Here is a 17,635-nt window from a genome sequence, read left to right as displayed (position 1 = left end):
AGCAGCTGTGGAAACCAGCTCTGACCACAGCAGGCACACGCAGCTAATGGGGGCCAAGGGGAGCTGAGAAATAATCTTCTTTCAGGCAATACATAAAGCTAATATGCAAAAAAGACATGCTGGTAAAGAGGCGAACAAATTTGATTTGCCACAGGACCAATCCCCTCTCTGGTGCTCAATTTCCAATCCAGTTCCTAAACCCTGGTATCTCTACATTTAAAATGAAATGACAGGATTCAGCCAAGATACCTTTCGAGTAACAGTCTACAGTTCAGTCATTAATGCATATCTGTTTATCTCCATCGTAAATAGCCACCAGTAATGCATATTGCTGGATAAAAGCTTTGTTAGTCCTCAACCAATAATGCATATCGACAACTAGACCTCAGTCTAGCAAGCGCGCTCTTGGTTTATGTTACCATCTGATGGGGCAAGTGACCTGGCAGGAGAATTACACCAGGGGAAGAACAGTACACAAAGGTGTAAAGAATCAAAAGGAAGTAAGAGCCACTATGAAAGCATCATGAGCATAGGAAAGCTTTATACAAATTTATGCACAAATTTAGTGCTGTAATAGCCACACTATTAGCCCTGCTCCAGCCGCAGTAAAACAATAAATGCTTATTTATATAAGGCAGAGGTCCCAGCTGGGATCCAAGGCTTATGCAGTAAGAGATACAGGCCATGCCAAATCAGCTTGTGCTGAACACTTCTGAAACACATGAACAATGTGACCATAAACCATAGAAACTTGGAGGAGTGGAGGGACTGGTGGAAGGCCCCAGAGCACAGCCACACTAACAATACAAGAAATGGCTTCTTACCTTTCAGAAGCTGTAGTTTTCACTGATAAACCTTCCATTACCACCATTCACAGCACTAGAACCATACTCTAGTACTGGGGAAAAAAGAATGGTTGATAGAATATATATTAAAAAAAGAAAAAAAAAAAGAAAAACCCACAGTGCATGAAAGCAATAGTTTTTTTGTTTGTGTTTTTTGTTGTTGTTGTTGTTGTTTTTGTATTCAGCTATCTCCCCTACGTACTGTTAATGACTCATGCAGGGGCCTAGATAGAGAGAATAGAAATCAGGAATCAACTTATCCAGCAAACATAGAACCGTCTTATCAGAAACATCATGATGTCTCACCATGGAGTGAACGTGTGCACAGAACCTGTCCTATCAGAAGCATCATCATGTCTCACCACGGGGTGAACACAAATCCCAGTGATTTTCCCTACAAACCTCTACCATACTGTCATTTCTTAACACTGCAGGTATTAACAGGTTTTCACTGGCAAGGACATTTCTGGTTTCTGGGTGAAAACAAAAAATCTTCAAATAACATTTTACCTGCTGCCCCACATATATACAAAGAGAAATGTCTGTAAATTGTACATACATTATATATTTTGTACCTAAAAAATAAATTACGTATGCATTCTATAAATACTTGTTTTCCAAGCACAAAGGCTGAGACACTGCAAAAAATCATACAGCACAGTTCTAAGCAAAGGGACAGCTTACATTTTTGGACTATTGGGGGGGTGGGGAAGTCATTGAAAACATTCAAGATGTTTTTACCTTTTTTTTTTTCTTGGCCTCTTGGACATCTCAGGAATTGGAAAGGATCATTATAGCTGGACTAGAGAGTTGGAAGGCTTCCACAGACCACTGTTTACTGTCAGGAAGGTGTGGTCACAAATTTTTGTGATTAATTACTGATCCCATTTGGAGCAATTCTTGGGGATGCATAAAGCACTTACACATCTGACTAAGATTCTAGCAGACATCCTACAGACACGGATTATAGGAAAGATGTGCAAGAATATACTGACGTAATAATGAACAGCAAATCTGGAGCATCAAAATGAGGTGGACTTTCTATAAAAACAATCATCTGCTGTATAAGATCATTGTCAGCCACGTCAGTCTCTTCTGCCCTGTTCTACAGTGCACACTGCACTTCTGGTGGTGATGGTGGTGGTAAAATGCTGGAGGAAAGAGAGCCTCACGCTCATTAGTTTGTAAAAAACTAATAACTATTTGACAGGTGACTGACTATTAGGTCCCTTCACCTCATTCCCTGACACCCTGAACAACTTGTTAGAGAACACATCAGAGCTTTCCTGAAGCCATTGGGAAGGTTTATGTTACTGATTCCAGAATCTGAAAATACCTCAAACCAAAGCCTGTTACTTCTTGTTCAGACAAGCTGAAAGAGCTCTGCAAAGTCCCTTCCCAGAGGAAAAACTGCATTTTGAAATCAATCTTGCTCTTCGCAAGTGTTTCTGTGATTACATCATTCTCCTTACAATCACATTGCCCCTTAGCTTGGTAAGGAGCAACGAAGAAAATCTCTTCTCTGCAAGAACTGGTACTAGTTTGTAACTTGCAAGAATCAAACCATGAGTTCAGTCAGGAAAGAGACCAGGAATTTAGATTACAGCAAATGTACATCCCAGCCTTGTACATACTGAAAATAAGTACCCTGAGTGTTGAAATTGAAAACATTGTCCTCTCAAGCTCATGCTCGCTTGCAGAACCAGTTTTAAGGTCTTCTTAATTACTGATTACACTAAGCTGCAAGAGAGACAAATCATCCAATGATCTAAAGGCTACCATACCAAGAACAAATTCAAGTAAGAAAGCCTCATATGAAAGTAAGTATGAAAAATGGTAAAGATTGCACAAATAAGCAGGAAGACACACACAAGCAAGCATCACCAGGAACGCATGAAGAACTGTGATTCACAGATAAGCTCAGAAAGCCTTCTATAGAGCGCACAACTTAGTCTTGGTATCATACGAGTGCCTAATGCAAACAGAAGAAAGCCATAATGTGGCAACAATCTTAGAATACACCAACATTTTCATATCAAAGCTAGCGAACCTTTGTGCTAGGGGTGAGCAGAGATCTTTCAAAAATCATTACCCTGCAACATGTGAACACGTGCAGTAGCATTCTCAAATACAAACACTATGGCTGTGAGCCATTAGACAGACAGCCCTTAGACTGTAGGCTTTCCATCAAACTCTTACCTACACATTTCCAGTTACCATCTTCCAAAACTTACACCTTCTGAAACTTCTGAAGAAAATAGCCTTTAAAAATTGTGCCACCTAAACATCAATTATATTAATCAGTTGATATACTGAGTATTGAAAGTTCTGGGAAATGAAACAGCATGGTTTGCAGTAAGGAGGCATCAAAACCCTTGGCACTGAAACACTTTAATCCACGGAGGTACATCAGTGAAAAGTGTCATTCGATAAAACTTCTGTATTGAAGAGCAGTTTCATTACGAAATTAACCCTCTTCCCTTCATCTTAAATAAAGCACTAATACAGCTACAAATAAAGGGAGAGATTAGAGTGCATGTAAATCACACTAAAATGCTCTGTGAACTAATACAGCTATTGGAAATCAAACCCATTCACCTGTCAAAGTGAGGTGGATTCAGATTATGTTAAAATATTGACAGCATCCATGGAATGGTTCAAGTTTAAGCAGAACTTCCTTTTCTCCTAAGCTGCTGCCTTTTAGCCAATTGCACTCTCTCATTTATTAAATAGATTAAACTGATGGTGAATTAACTCCCTTTTCTTTGTACCTGTCGATTCCTGTTTCTCTGAATCTTGAAAGATTTGCATTAATTTTTTCTTCCATTTAACTGCAAATGCAGAAAATCTTCTTTTCATGACTTTTTCCAGTTCTCTCTCTTCTAAGCTGAGCTCTATCCGGTTTATCTTAAATTATCCTGGTCTGTCCTCTAGCAGTTTGATACTCCAAGACTTTAGGCTTCTTTTATCACAAATATGAACTTTTCGCTTTCATTTTAGCACCAAATGCAACCATTAGTCTCTCTGATCTCACAGTTCTCACTGGCCCTTCTTACACCATCTAAAATTTTCAATTCAATCTTCTAAACTCATTTTTTCCCCCCTTGTCCTTATTATTTCTTCCTATGCTTTAAGCAAAAGGCCATTATAATTTTTAGACACAATTCACTATCAAGTCTGTGTGTATCATGGCACTTAAGTGTAAGGGGATTTAAATGCAATTTTATTCTCATATTCAGTAGGATAGGGCCTATGTTTTCTTCACGCTCTACTCAGCATAAGCTTAAAAACATTACTACAGCACCTCCACAGTATAGTACATGTATGCCTGGGCATACAGAGATTTTGGGACGGAGGGAGAAGGAGGTGCTATCTCACCATTTCTGTGTGCACAAGGAAAGGAAACACTATTTCTATTTCCCACCATCTGAAGAAAAATAAAACATTTCAGGCAATTAATATATATTATGAAATTACACCTTATTAGTTAATAAGAAGTACAGTAAACTCAAGTCAAAAGAAAAAAAAATAGTGTTTTATTAACTACCACACTGTTATAATACACTTTAAACGTACAATAAGGTAGCCTTTAAATTTGAGGTGGTTTTAAGAATAACAAATGAACAGATTTCCAAATGTTTGTAAATAGGTGAACTGCAGTAATTATTGTTGTACATTTTTGGAAAATGGTATAGCACTTACAGACTGGCTATATAACTTCATTTTGTACATTTTTTCTATAATTGAAAATATAAACAGTAATTAAAAAATAAAAAGAAAATTCAGCATAATAAAAAACATATATGTTTATCAGTTAAATGTACTGGATACATACAATTTTTAAGGGAAGAAGCAAAAAAGGAAAGATGGCTGATATTTAAATGCAGATTGACTAACCAAAAACTAAACAACAAACAAATAAAAACCTCATAAAACCCCTAGTTCACTATGACTATATCCATATGTTTGGGAGTACTGTCAATATGGAAGTGATTTTTCTGTTGTATTTGCATATGTTATATTTTACTGGTAATTTACATGATGGCTTTTAAGGCCCTGGCAGACAGATGTTTTTGGAAAAAAGATTTGATAAAAATCACTGCTGCGACGCAATACACCTTATTTTTGGTCCTCCAATGTTCAAGAGAAGGGATATACTTCACTATAACATTTGCCTTACCACCCAAATGCCTCAACCTATACATATTTATTTTTTTTATTTTTTTTTATCATTTTAAATTTTTTAAACATTGGTTATATTGCCCACCTTGGTTATTGAAAGAATATTAACAAGACATCATTTTGGCAAATTAAATCTTAAACATGGCTTTTCAATAGGATTTAAAAGGTGACTATCCCTAGAGTTCCATGTTAAAATGTAGTTTTCAAAATCTTACAACAGTAATGCTTAAAATATTGTACATAGTTAACCTAATTAAAATAATTAGCTTCAAAATGACAAGTTGATGAGCTAAGTAAAGCCTACACTATGTAACATTTGCTTGGAAACTTGATTTGTCAGTTATGCATAATAAAAATTCCAGTCATCAAGAAAATTACAAAATTTCTTTTATCATAACATGATTTCTTTTCACCCATCAACTTCTTTTATCTTACAATAGATAAATACCAACATGTTCTCATTTTTTTTTACACTAAACCACACAGGATTGATGCATTTGGTTAGACTACCATTTCCATCGTTAAATTCTTTTTTTTTTTTTAATATAACTTGGTAAAATTTCATCTCTTCTAGATTCCAAAAGTACCTACAAAACCCATGCAATTTTACCATTTTAATATACTATGGAATATCATACAAAGTAAGGCATTTCAGTGTCATGTATAACCAAGTTACTGTCAATCCAAAAATTTTTGCACATCAATAAAAAGATATCTAAGAACTTAGGAACAATATTCTTCTCACTACTGTATAAAAATAACCACAATTAATAGGTATCTTGTGTAATATTTACTCCATTGTCTCGTTTCCCGAAACTGTGACAAGCTGTAAAGGTATTTCAGTGTTGGTAAGAATATCTTGATTGCTGGTGCCAGATGTATTAACAGTTCCTATTCCTGAAACAGAACCTTGTTGAATATTTGCAAGGATAAGTGTTGTTCCTCCTGCAGTAATCAAAGTATCATCAGGCGTTGCTTCTACTGATGCCAGCACTGTACTGCTGGAGTGAATACCTTTTTTATTCTGATGTGTTTTAATGTGTTTGGCAAGGTGGTCACTTCTCATAAAGCGTTTTGAACATTCTGGACAGACAAATTTCTTCTCACCTGTCATATAAGATAAGAAAAAAAAATTGTTTTCAAGAACATTAGAAAAAAATTCACATATACACCAAAAACTGAGGTAACTTAGTGCTTCTAAGAGTCAGAATTCTAACAACATCTTAAGAAAACCCCTATCCAAGATGATAAACTTAAATTGTCATTTAATTTTCTAGATATTCATACAAATAATTTAAAAGAACGGAATTATTTTTCTGTCTCTCACTGAGCTTAGGGAAATCTTTCAGGCAAGATAAAGAATATCACAATCTAATATCCTCAGCTGCAGTTATTACCAATAAGTAACTTCTAAGAGGAGAACAAACCCTGCAGAACAATGGACAGGAAAGATAACATGAACTGCAGAATCCCACTTGAGACTGACAGACGGGACAATAGGGCAATTCAGGTTGGAAGGGAGCTCAGGAGGTCTCTAGACTGATCTCAGAGCAGGGTCAGCAATGAGGTCAGTCCAGGTTGCTCAGGAATTTATCCAGTCCAGTCTTGAAAGCCTGTAAGGATGGAGACCGTACAAGCTCTCTGGGCATCCTGCTCCAGTGCCTAGCAGTCCTCACAATGGAAATATTTTTCTTTGCATCTGGTCCGAACATCTCTTCTTTCAGCTTGTGTCTGCTGCCTCTTGTCCTCACACCAACACACCACCATGAAACGTCTGGCTTTTTCTTCCTAATGTTGGCCTTGCAGATTCTAGAAAGCTGCACTTGAATTGCCCACCCCCGCCATTACTCTTCTCTTTGCCTAGCTGAACAAGCTCAGTTCCTACATCCTCCCTGCTTCCCAGTCATCTTGGTTGCCCTCTGCTGAACTCAATCCTGTTGATTAATGTCTGTCTTATGCTGGGGGCTGAAATATTCTAGATGCAGTCTAACCAGTACTGAAAAGGTGATAAGCACTCTCCTAAATCTACTGTCTGTGCTTCTGTTGACACAGCTCTGTCCATCTTGGCTGCTGGATCACGTTGTTTATCAAGACTTCCCTAGATCCTTTTCAGCAGAGATACTTCCCAACTAGACAGCACTTCACCTGCATCGATGCAATGGTTTATTTCATCCCAAGTGAAGTACTTTTCCATTAACCATACCCTCTGAGCTGAATCACTTAACCAGCCTTTTTTTTTTTTTGAACAAACAAAAAAAATCTGGCTGTCCAGCCAGCCAGACCACAACACCCCAGATTAGATTCAACCATCCAACATGTTGAACAAAAGTACACCATTGCATACAAAAGATGAAATAATTTTCATAGACACTGCAGTTTTCTAAGCAATGCATATGCAGATAAGCACAAATTATCTACTGTCATTGGGTTTTTCAAATAATCTAATTTTAAAGATAAGCATGCTGTAGTTTGAACATTCTAGAATATTATCATGTGTTCCATTTGTAGGAAAACAGGTAATACAGACAGACTTGAAACAAACCTCTTCTTAAAAAGACAGAGAGCTAAACTAATTTCTATTCCTTGTATTAGACAAAAGGAGAAGTGTAAACTTCGGGTCCCGGTATCTCTAACAAGTAGTCTAACCACGAAACTAGAAGATGTAGAATGATGCACCATCAAATACTCTTCCTTGATTTTGTGAATGACATCTAATCCCTTGGACATCTAGCCCTCCATTTTTCTTTTTTCTTTTTTGCTTTTATAAAAAGGGAGAAAATTATTAAAGTTAAGATGTTTAAAAACAGTTCTAATCTGGTTCAAACAAATCAAAGTCATCACTGAACCTGAATCAAAGTTTTCTGATTAAGCTAATTTAAATATTAACTTTAACGTCAGTTCTGATTCAGGTTGCATTTTTTCCTCCTCAGATCTACTAAAGGACCTGAAACATACACATACCTGTAAATATTAGCTGATTTTAGAAATGCCATACAACAGTAAAATCAACCTAATACAAAGATGTTTTACTCTTTATTTATCCAAGCCCTCCCCATGAGACTCCTTTAGTAAAAGGCACTGGAATCAAAAATTGAAAACCTGTGTGTGTTCTTCGGTGTCGCTGAAGCTCATCGCTGCGAGTGAACCTTTTGCCACAGAACATCCAAGTACAAACAAATGGACGCTCTCCAGAGTGCCAGCGGAGATGAGCTCTCAAATGCGAAGTCTTCCCATATACTTTGCCACATCCTGGTATGTGACAAATGTGCTGCTTCTTTTTTCCCAAGTTGGAGCCTCTGTTAAATAAAAGTGAAGTTATTCATTGTAAAGCATTCCTCCTGAACAGTGGTCATACATAGAACTGGAGTTAAATATACCAATAGATCTATGAAAAAAATCTGAGCAGCTGCCCATTTTTGTTTCAAATATATTCAGAGCCCAGTACACTCCGTAAGAAGCTGGAAATAAAAACTATAATGGTATCTCAATTCTGCAGCAAATTATAAATTCAAAAGCATGTGAAATTTAAATGACGGAAGTATAATCTTTAGCAAACATGCATGCATATAAAGTTAGAAATACAATAATTACAGCAGTTTGTATTACTTTGATATTGAAGTGCCCATATCTTAAATTTCTCCCAATTTCAGCTTTTACTATGCCAAACACAGTTTTGGCAAAGAAACACAAATCACTACAATTGCCACTAGGGAAATTGGAGATTTTGGCAACTGGGAAGAGAGCAGATGGGACTTTTGGCATCTTGGGGAAACTTGAGAAATAGTTTCAGGTTGGAGGATAAGCATACTAACCTGCAGATTTCCACTAAAAGGAATGACAGTGAAATAGCTGATCTTGCTGACATTTCAATTAATTCCTTGATATTTCAGAAATAAAATTCATCAAATATGAATACATAATTCCTAGAAAGTGTAATCTAGACACATGAGCTTGATGCCTATTTTCAAGATGCTACCTCACTGAAATGGTAGTTGATTACATTCAGTGTAAGCGCCTAACACAAAAGCATAGCTTTTTTTCTTTTCTTTTTTTTTTAATTTAAAAAATAAACCAAAACCACCAGAGAGATAAGAACTTATGAATACTCAAAGAAAGATCAGTCTGAGCAGTGTAAGGCTGCTGCTGCTATGTCAGCGCAGTTACATGAATGGTACAAGGTAAGAGACTGAAAAATGCAGCCAAGCATCAGGACACCTTATTCAACAGCAATGTTAACTTAAAAGAGCTTAAGTTGATTCTGAAATCACAGTCTTTGGCGCTCTGTCCTTGATGACTAGGTAGAGAATTTTTAGTTGCCTCCCCAGGACAATTTTTTTTCCTTAAATTCGGGTGCTCCACTTCCTCTCAACAGTCCAGTGAACGATTTTCCAAACAACTATTAAACCTAGATTCTCATCCCTGCATTCAGAACATCGCTGTTTCACATTCGATGTAATCTAAAGGTGACAGAAGAGATTCCGCTCATCTCACTTTTTGTTGTTGTTACTGCTACCCCTCAAATCCATAGTCTCACAGAAAGTTCATCTGTCTTTTCCAGCTGGACTATAAGTTCCTTGCAAAGAGTACGCTGACATATGACCTGACATCTTAAACTCTTTCATCATTATTAGTACTGGCAAAAATATTTTTGACTTTTTTTTCCCCAAATGTCCCAAAAGCAGATTGTTTATCTGGACCAGATAAATACTGACTTATTTTTTAAACATCTACCCCAACTAAAATGTCCTTTGCTGCATCTAAACTGTCATGTTCACACTCGTACATGGCCTCCCCTCAAGCCAATATTAAAAGACAAAAATCAAATCTAATGTCAGACTTTTATCTTTGTACTGTGCCACCTACAAAAAAATCTCAATATTCACAAGTTTTGAACATTCAGCCAATCACAAAGGTATTTAGGAAAACGTCTTCAGAGTGCCCCCTTTCTTTTCTAATTACTCAGCTTCCACAGAAGGCTAGGCCAAAGAAATCTCCATAACACAAAATTCAATCTACCTCTAACAGTTTCAGTAGCATTCATCCATCGTCCCCAAACACCCAATTCTCAAGACTCCAAGGAAGAAATTTTCTTTAATTCCCCTTTTGTCTCACTGCAACCAGTTCCCCAGTTCTCAGGCTCAGTTCACCTTCACCTAATGTTTCAGTTCTGGGCACTCATATTATCACAGAATATCCTGAGTTGGAAGGGACCCACAAGGATCATCGAGTCCGACTCCTGGCACCACACAGGTCTACCCAAAAATTCAGACCACGTGACTAAGAGCACAGTCCAAACGCTGCTTAAACTCCGACAGGCTTGGTGCCGTGACCACGTCCCTGGGGAGCCTGTTCCAGTGCGCAACAACCCTCTCGAACCTTTTCCTCATATCCAGCCTGAACCTCCCCTGTTGCAGCTTGACACCATTCCCTCGGGTCCTATTGCTGGTCACTAAAGAGAACAGACCGGCGCCTGCCCCTCCACTCCCCCCCGTGAGGAAGCTGTAGGCCACATTGAGGTCTCCCCTCAGCCTCCTCTTTTCCAGGCTGAACAGGCCCAGTGACCTTGGCCGCTCCTCGTATGTCTTCCCCTCTACGCCCTTCACCATCTGGAGGGGAAAAAGTCCTTCAGGTCTTCTTGTTTGGTGGCTCAAGGCATCCAACAATTGTGGTGACAGCTTTCTTGGCAATACAGAAAAAGGAACACCCATGTCTCTTCCCCATTATATAGTCTTGGTAACTGATGGAATTCCCCATAGGATTCTGTTATCCTGTATCTTTAATTGCTTGTCCTACTCCATGTAACCCTACGAAGTGCTCAATCTATGCTTATAACAAAATTTATTTCTGCATTTTAAAATCTGTATACATTTCTGTATACAGATTCTTTTTTAATTTGGTATTTCATCCTCATATACTCCAAATATACTATAATCTTCCCCCTCCTGTAATAAACAGTCCAAATACTTTGGAACTTCGCATGACACAGTATACAAGTGTGACACAAATCACATGAAATCACATCCAATTTTGTTAAAATAACTAAGATTCCTAAGTCAATCATTTGGAGTTGCTTAACTACACCTTTAGTCTAGACTGAAGGAAATCATGGCTCAATTCACGGTCAGGTTATTGTGCTTCAGAGGCAGTGTACGTAATCCTGAGCACGTCACCTGATCGCTGAGGGAATTCCTCAGTGGACTCCACAGTACGAAGAGAAGAGAAAGTTAGGAACTCATAGAATAAGATCTGCAAGACTACTGTGAATGAGTAACTGAGCGTATTTACTGTACGTAGCTTCATACAGGCATGTGCACGTTTGCTTCATGCATGCTCTAAAGTGACTGGATATGAGCCAAGTTCTGTCTGGACGCTTTGCAGCTGTGACAGACTGGCACTGCGCCCTAACACGTCACGCTAAGAGGCCTTTCTTGCTGCACTGGCCAATAACCATTGCCACTGAGTAAAAGGATATGACTCACACCTCAACTGGAGTCTTCAAATCAATTAATACGTTAAGTATTTTCATAGCACATTTGAGCTTTATAAAGACAGGAAGCCACATTTCTCAGTAGCCATACAGAGTGCAATGGTTTCAACCAAAGATACCTTCATCTACAAAGAAACCAGACTTTCAATCCAGCAGTATTTCCAGGAAAAACGTTAATTACTTCAGGGGTAAAACAAAGGCTTTTTAGTTATTTTAAGAATGTGCATTTTAGGGTTAAGTATCTGAAGTGGTACTCAGAAACACTGTTCCTCTGTAGATCCAGAGGGTTGTAGTTACATCCCAATGTAATTGCAGATATAATTGAGAGGACAGTGAAACTTCCCCCTAACTTCTGACACCCTAACAGTAACCTTAATACTATCCAGTTGGGATCAGAGTCATCCTCTGAGGCATGTATCTCTCTTCTCTTTTATTCACCATTTACCATGTAAGCTTGAGGCTATAAGGCTTTCGATTTACACATTTACTACTTTCTCTCTACTTCACAGAACTGGTAAAAATATAAATTCTTTGAAGACCGCAATGTGTTCTAATTCTACATTGAGAGTCAAAAACCAACCGAACAAAAAAACAAGAAAACCAACCCTCAGCTCTCCTTTGCCCCCTCAAAAAAGAAAATACAAAAAAATGCCAAAATTAAGACTACATAAAAGATGAAATTATGATGAAGTCTGCATATGTGAAGCCATATACACTATATTCTCCTACCTCAGCACACAGAAGGGATAGCATTCATTGAGTGAACTACCATTCAGCTTTCTCATATTGATTTCATGTGTTTTCCTAATCTTACTAGTTACGTATTATTTAAATATTATCTTAATAGAATTATTCATTTCCCAGGTGTTTTTTTCCTCATTAAGAACACTCACAACAACATCGAAGCTTTTCAGAAAAAAGAGTTTATCATCGTGCAACATACTTGTGTAGTAAGCTTGAACTAATACAATCATTTCATACATCCAAACTTGAGGCAGAAAATGATTAAAATTGTCAAACAACCATCAACTTGAGGAATCAAGCTCAATGTAGCAGAAGCTTGATCTTTTAATTTTTTTTTTTATTATTATTATTTTTTAAATACTGTAGATATTCACAGTTGAGCTCAACTGATTCTTTACAGCAATGAACTCAGTACTTCTGTAGTGAAAAAAGTGGGGCAGATAGTACAAACGCCTCCAAAACTTCAGAGACCTGTTACTGCAATCCCCTATTTCAGTCCCTATATGCCTTCCAATTTCTGCAGTAAGCAAAGCAGGTGCCAACCATTATACTGTCCTGACTCGCACCCTGAGCATCACCCATCCCATCCACTGAATAGTACTGGGGTTGTATGATTATTTTTTTAATGCAAAATTAAAATAATTTAGAATAAATATAAATTTAGAACAATTATACAAATTTATAATATATATATTTGAATAAATTAAATTTATAAATACATTCATAAATTAAATTTATAAATTTAAAATGATTACAAATAAATTAGAATGACCAAATCAGAATTTGGTTTCTATTTTTTAGAAACAAAATCATAATGCACATGCGCAATTAATGTCACAAAGGATATCTTAACTTTGGCACTTGCCAACTTCCAATTTTTCAGTTTTGCAACCTTAAAATTTAAAAAATTCTGATTGCTATCTGAAGAAATTTATGGAAGCAGATGTCCTATTGACTGAAACTCAAAGTCATCAGCAGAGTTGAAAGACAAAATAAAACTCTGCATTACAGCACTAGACATAAATGAGCAAATGGAACAGCTACAGAACATTATCCATGTGTATCAGAGTGAGAAGGAAAACATTCCTCTGGTGGGTTTATTGCTTTTTGCTAGACTCTGAAGGAATTTTACATTCTGGTGGAAACATTGCTCTAGCAACTGTAGGCACTTTCACTCTTTTTCAGTTTCACTACCATTCCTACCATTGTCTCCTTCGCTATCCTGTTTCTATTCCAGTCCTAATTCTCACATCCTGACTTCCTGTCCTACTTTTCTCCTTACTTTGTATGTTTGATGTATCCCAGTCCTTCCCTTAACTGTGGAGTTCAGATTCACACCCATCTCACCTCTGACCTCAACTCCTTCCCCAATTCCAATCAGAGTTTCAGACAATGTACACCCTTCTCCACACTTTCTCAAAACCATCTCTCAATAAGACTCTCTCTCTTGGGCTTCAACCTTACGATTTGGTGTTATAGCAACTTCACTTAGGAGTAAGAGTAAATTTTAGAGTAAAGATGTCTTTAAGTTAAAGCCACTGCAGGCTGGAGTAGAGCACAAAGAAGAAGAACTTTATAAGAGTATAGTCATTGCCTGTAACATTATCAGAGTTTTCTCCTAGACCGAAGCAAATCTCAATCCAGGCTGTCCTTTGGGCAAATCTTCATGGCAAAGCCAAGGCTCACCAAGCCAGGTTTTCAGTGGACTACATGTAGGAATTTAAGAAAAAGCTGACTTACAAAGATGCTATATGACTATAACAGATATTATCAATAGCTTCATTTGTGATGAAAACATATGAAAGTGTTTTTGTCTTAAAAAAAATAACTTTTATTTGGCTAGGCGGACTAAAATATTATCTCCTTGTGCTTGCAAAGAAGGTATATGGAACTTGGAGCAAAAAAAGCTCAAAAGGCTAGACAATACATGTATTTAGCCAGTACTCATTTACAACTCTTAAAGCCGTGGAACACTGACAGATTCTTGAAACAGAACTCAGTAATTTACATTATAGTTCCCACAAAAATAAGACTTCCACTTTAGAGAATGAAGTATTATCAAAATGGGCAAATTTCAGTGTACTAGAAATAAGTCTTTGCATAGTTATATCAACACAAAGTTAGGCTGCCTTTTACAATTGAAAATATTTAGTCTATTATCCCCATTACCCCTCTTATATCCTTTCAAATATCACAATTATAGAAGTGTTTTAGAATAGAATAAAATCTTCGTATGCAGCCCTGAAGTCTTATATGAATAGAAACTTAATATCTTTGCATTTGCCATATCTATATTAAATTTGACTAAAACAATCAGCCAATTAAAAATTTTATATTTAGGGTTATTATACAAACGTTGTTTTTCTTAGGAACCTAGCAAAAAAGAAAACCAGGATAACTGTATTTTTATAACACGCCAAAGCAATAAAACAGAAAAAAAATGCTCAATCAGTGAGGAAATGCAGGAACACAGCATTTAATCAAGTCCCTGACATACGATAGGAAGCCAATCACAGATGCACATATTCCAAAATATTTCATTTTCATATTATTTAGAGCAATGTTCTACTCCCCTCACTTGTACTAGGTGGCATCTAACACCAGATTTTTCCAATTAATCTTAATGGAGTAACTCAGAGAGGATGGAATAATTTCCCCTTCCATCTGCAAGCCCAGAAAAAAAGGTGGCTGTCCTTTAGCGCATAAGCCCAAAGTTTTCTCTTTTTATAGCCAACTGTTATTAACTAAGGCTCCTTTTTTTCCTCACTCATTATTTGTTTTCATTATTATATGCATTATATGACACTGAAAGTTACATACCTTCCACCACCTTCTTTGCAGTTGGGGCATGTACAAGCTACTCGTCGCAGTCTTTTTCCTTCTTGATGTGGTTGGTCCCCTTCCTCATCTACCACCTGTACTCTCAAATGTGTTAGATCATTGGTATTCAGTGTAGAATCACCACTGAGCTGCCACTCTTCTGGATCAGGCTCCTCTTCTTTAATCCTAATATCTGAGGAAAAGAACAAACAGAGATCCATAAGTAGCCCATTAAATACAGAGAAGGAAACCATTATGATCAAATCTTTTTTTCTGTTGAGAGCACTATGTCTGTCAAAAGTCAACATACTTTAGTGCATACTGACATTGCTTCTGTGCCCTTATAACCCGTAAGGTATTTAAAAAGTTTATCTTACTATACAATTCAAAGTTGAAGACATGCTGTAACAAAGTATTAAACTTCAAGTTTGAACCATTCTTGGTAGTGAATGCTGTCACCTGCAAGATTTTGGCTGCTTGAAAGATAGGAAAAAATGAGGAACAAGGGGTTGGGAAAAAAAACGTAAACGCATGTTTCAAATGATCCTGAGTATCCATTTATATTCCCAGAGGGTTTCTCAATTAATGTGACGCATAGTAGAAACATTCTTTCTAGATGATCTTCAGGATTTTTTCAGTATGCACAGTAACAAATGAAATAATATAATAAATTAAATAAAAGGTTTCAACCTAAGAAAGACTAAGAAATCCAATGAAAAAAAAAACCTAACTCCTTTGTTCCCTCTTCCCCTTCTCATCTCAAATTTATGTCTTTTTTTTTTCCTTAAACTATTCATAGAGAAGAAAAAATTCAGGGAAGAATGTTCAGTATTAGAAAGAAGTAAACAAAACCCAAACTACTTTAAGGTTATTTTGAGCTGGTAGTCAAAATAGATCTTTGCAATTTCATGAAAGCAGAAAAAACGTCTCAAGTCTCAACTCACAGGATACACATTCACAAGTATGTGTACTCTACCTCCCCTTCCAAGGAAGCATCTAAATGCCCCTTAAATAGTACACGTTTTAGGAAAAAAATGGAATCTTCTACCACTCTTTCATCTCACCTAAAACACAGGTAGAAAAGCAAAATCCAAACCCAAAACCTATTAGGCAAAACGTAGTGTCCAATGTGAACATTCAATGCTAAGCATTTGTTGGAAGTACTACATCCAACTAAAAGGTAGAGGACTACCCTCATGTAAAAGCTCTATTTTCTACCATCACTGTCATCATAAGCTGAACATAAACATCACACAGCTTTTAAAACAGTAACATGGAAATAAGCAGTTAGATCCAACTCAAAGAATAAGTGCTGCATATTACACACAATACCACCAGCAGGTAATGAGCATATATCAACTGTTGCTTTGAGCGCTCTTTCTGGGCAGCCACACAAAGCTACACAGCATTCATTCGGTTTAATCCAAGAACCAAGTACAGTATCACAGTACACTGTGAGACAACTATTTCAACAAATTTACATTTTAACAGGAACATTTTTTCCCTCCAGACACTACTCTGGATTCCCCATGAGCTGAAAGTCCATAAATCAGTATTTATAAAAAAGTTTCTGTATGGCATTTTAGAAAGCTCCCTCTTAGATTCAGCACTCTAGTTTGGATTTTTTTCAGTGAAAATGGATTAGCCACTATCACAAACTAGTGAATAAGCCATCAAAAGTGTTTTTTTTTTTTTTCTTTCTTTCCTTGAAGCTTCAAACTAAAAACTGTCTCCTCCTGGATGCATTTAGCAACTGATTTCTCTGCATAATTGACTCTCTTAACATGTAGGTTTTCATCCTCAACACAACCTCCACTCAAACACTAAAACCTTAAGTGAGCACTGTGGCAATTCTAAATTCTTTTGGGGAGTCAGTGCATCAGCTACCACCTCTATAACGAAGACAAAGCTAAACAAATTGCATAGCAAAACATATGTAAAACTGTACTGGGCCAGATCATAATTGGCAACTGCTCGCAGTGAAGATCAATAAATAAATTCATGGTAAAACCTGTAAAGAGTAATAATTACCTGGTCTACCTTCCAAATGAAGTCCAGCATGCGTTTAGAGACAAAGGATGCAGCTAAACTAAAAATTTCTTGGTGCTAATAAGGTGTCAGTGCACTCTTTCTGAACACCATAGTTTGCCTTCCTTTTGGTTGCATCTATATAACCGCTTGTGGGATTGTCCTGTAAACTACATTGCTGACGTAACTTGAGAGTTATTTCAACTTGAGGAAATCACTCCTTTTGGGATAGCATTACAGGTCAGAACCAAGGAAGTCTAGATTATTAACTGTTTTAGCTGCAAAAGTCAATGCTAGAAACTAGATTGAAAAAAAAAAAAAAGCCAGTCTCAGCTATGGGAATTCAAAAGCTAGCACGCTTACTTTTGCTGATTCTATGCATATGGTAACATCAGCAGAAGTACTGCAGTAAGCTTTTGCACTGTCCAAAGTCACCTGCACACTAACTAAGATTTACTGCTACAGTAAGAAGCTCAAAATTTCAGGCAGCAACGTGTCTTTCACATGAAAGGTATAAATTTTGCTATTA

The 17,635-nt window shown here is 37.0% G+C and overlaps 1 protein-coding gene across 2 annotated transcripts in view; it reads right to left on the bottom strand.

Moving 5' to 3' along the window:
* Window positions 1-4,358: 4,358 nt before the first annotated feature.
* The window catches only part of SP3 (Sp3 transcription factor), a 36,534-nt gene continuing 23,257 nt past the window's right edge, over window positions 4,359-17,635 (bottom strand). For both annotated transcript variants that reach the window (XM_066999657.1, XM_066999658.1), the window contains 3 exons: window positions 15,079-15,271; window positions 8,127-8,323; window positions 4,359-6,134 (listed from right to left, as the gene is read on the bottom strand). In XM_066999657.1, coding sequence (XP_066855758.1) covers window positions 5,818-6,134; window positions 8,127-8,323; window positions 15,079-15,271 — 707 coding nt within the window. In that variant the 3' untranslated portion in view covers window positions 4,359-5,817. The remainder of the gene's footprint in view (window positions 6,135-8,126; window positions 8,324-15,078; window positions 15,272-17,635) is intronic.

The sequence above is a fragment of the Anser cygnoides genome, chromosome 6 (assembly GCF_040182565.1).
Source record: "Anser cygnoides isolate HZ-2024a breed goose chromosome 6, Taihu_goose_T2T_genome, whole genome shotgun sequence".
Lineage (NCBI taxonomy): Eukaryota > Metazoa > Chordata > Aves > Anseriformes > Anatidae > Anser > Anser cygnoides.
This window is presented reverse-complemented; position numbering and strand designations above follow the sequence as displayed.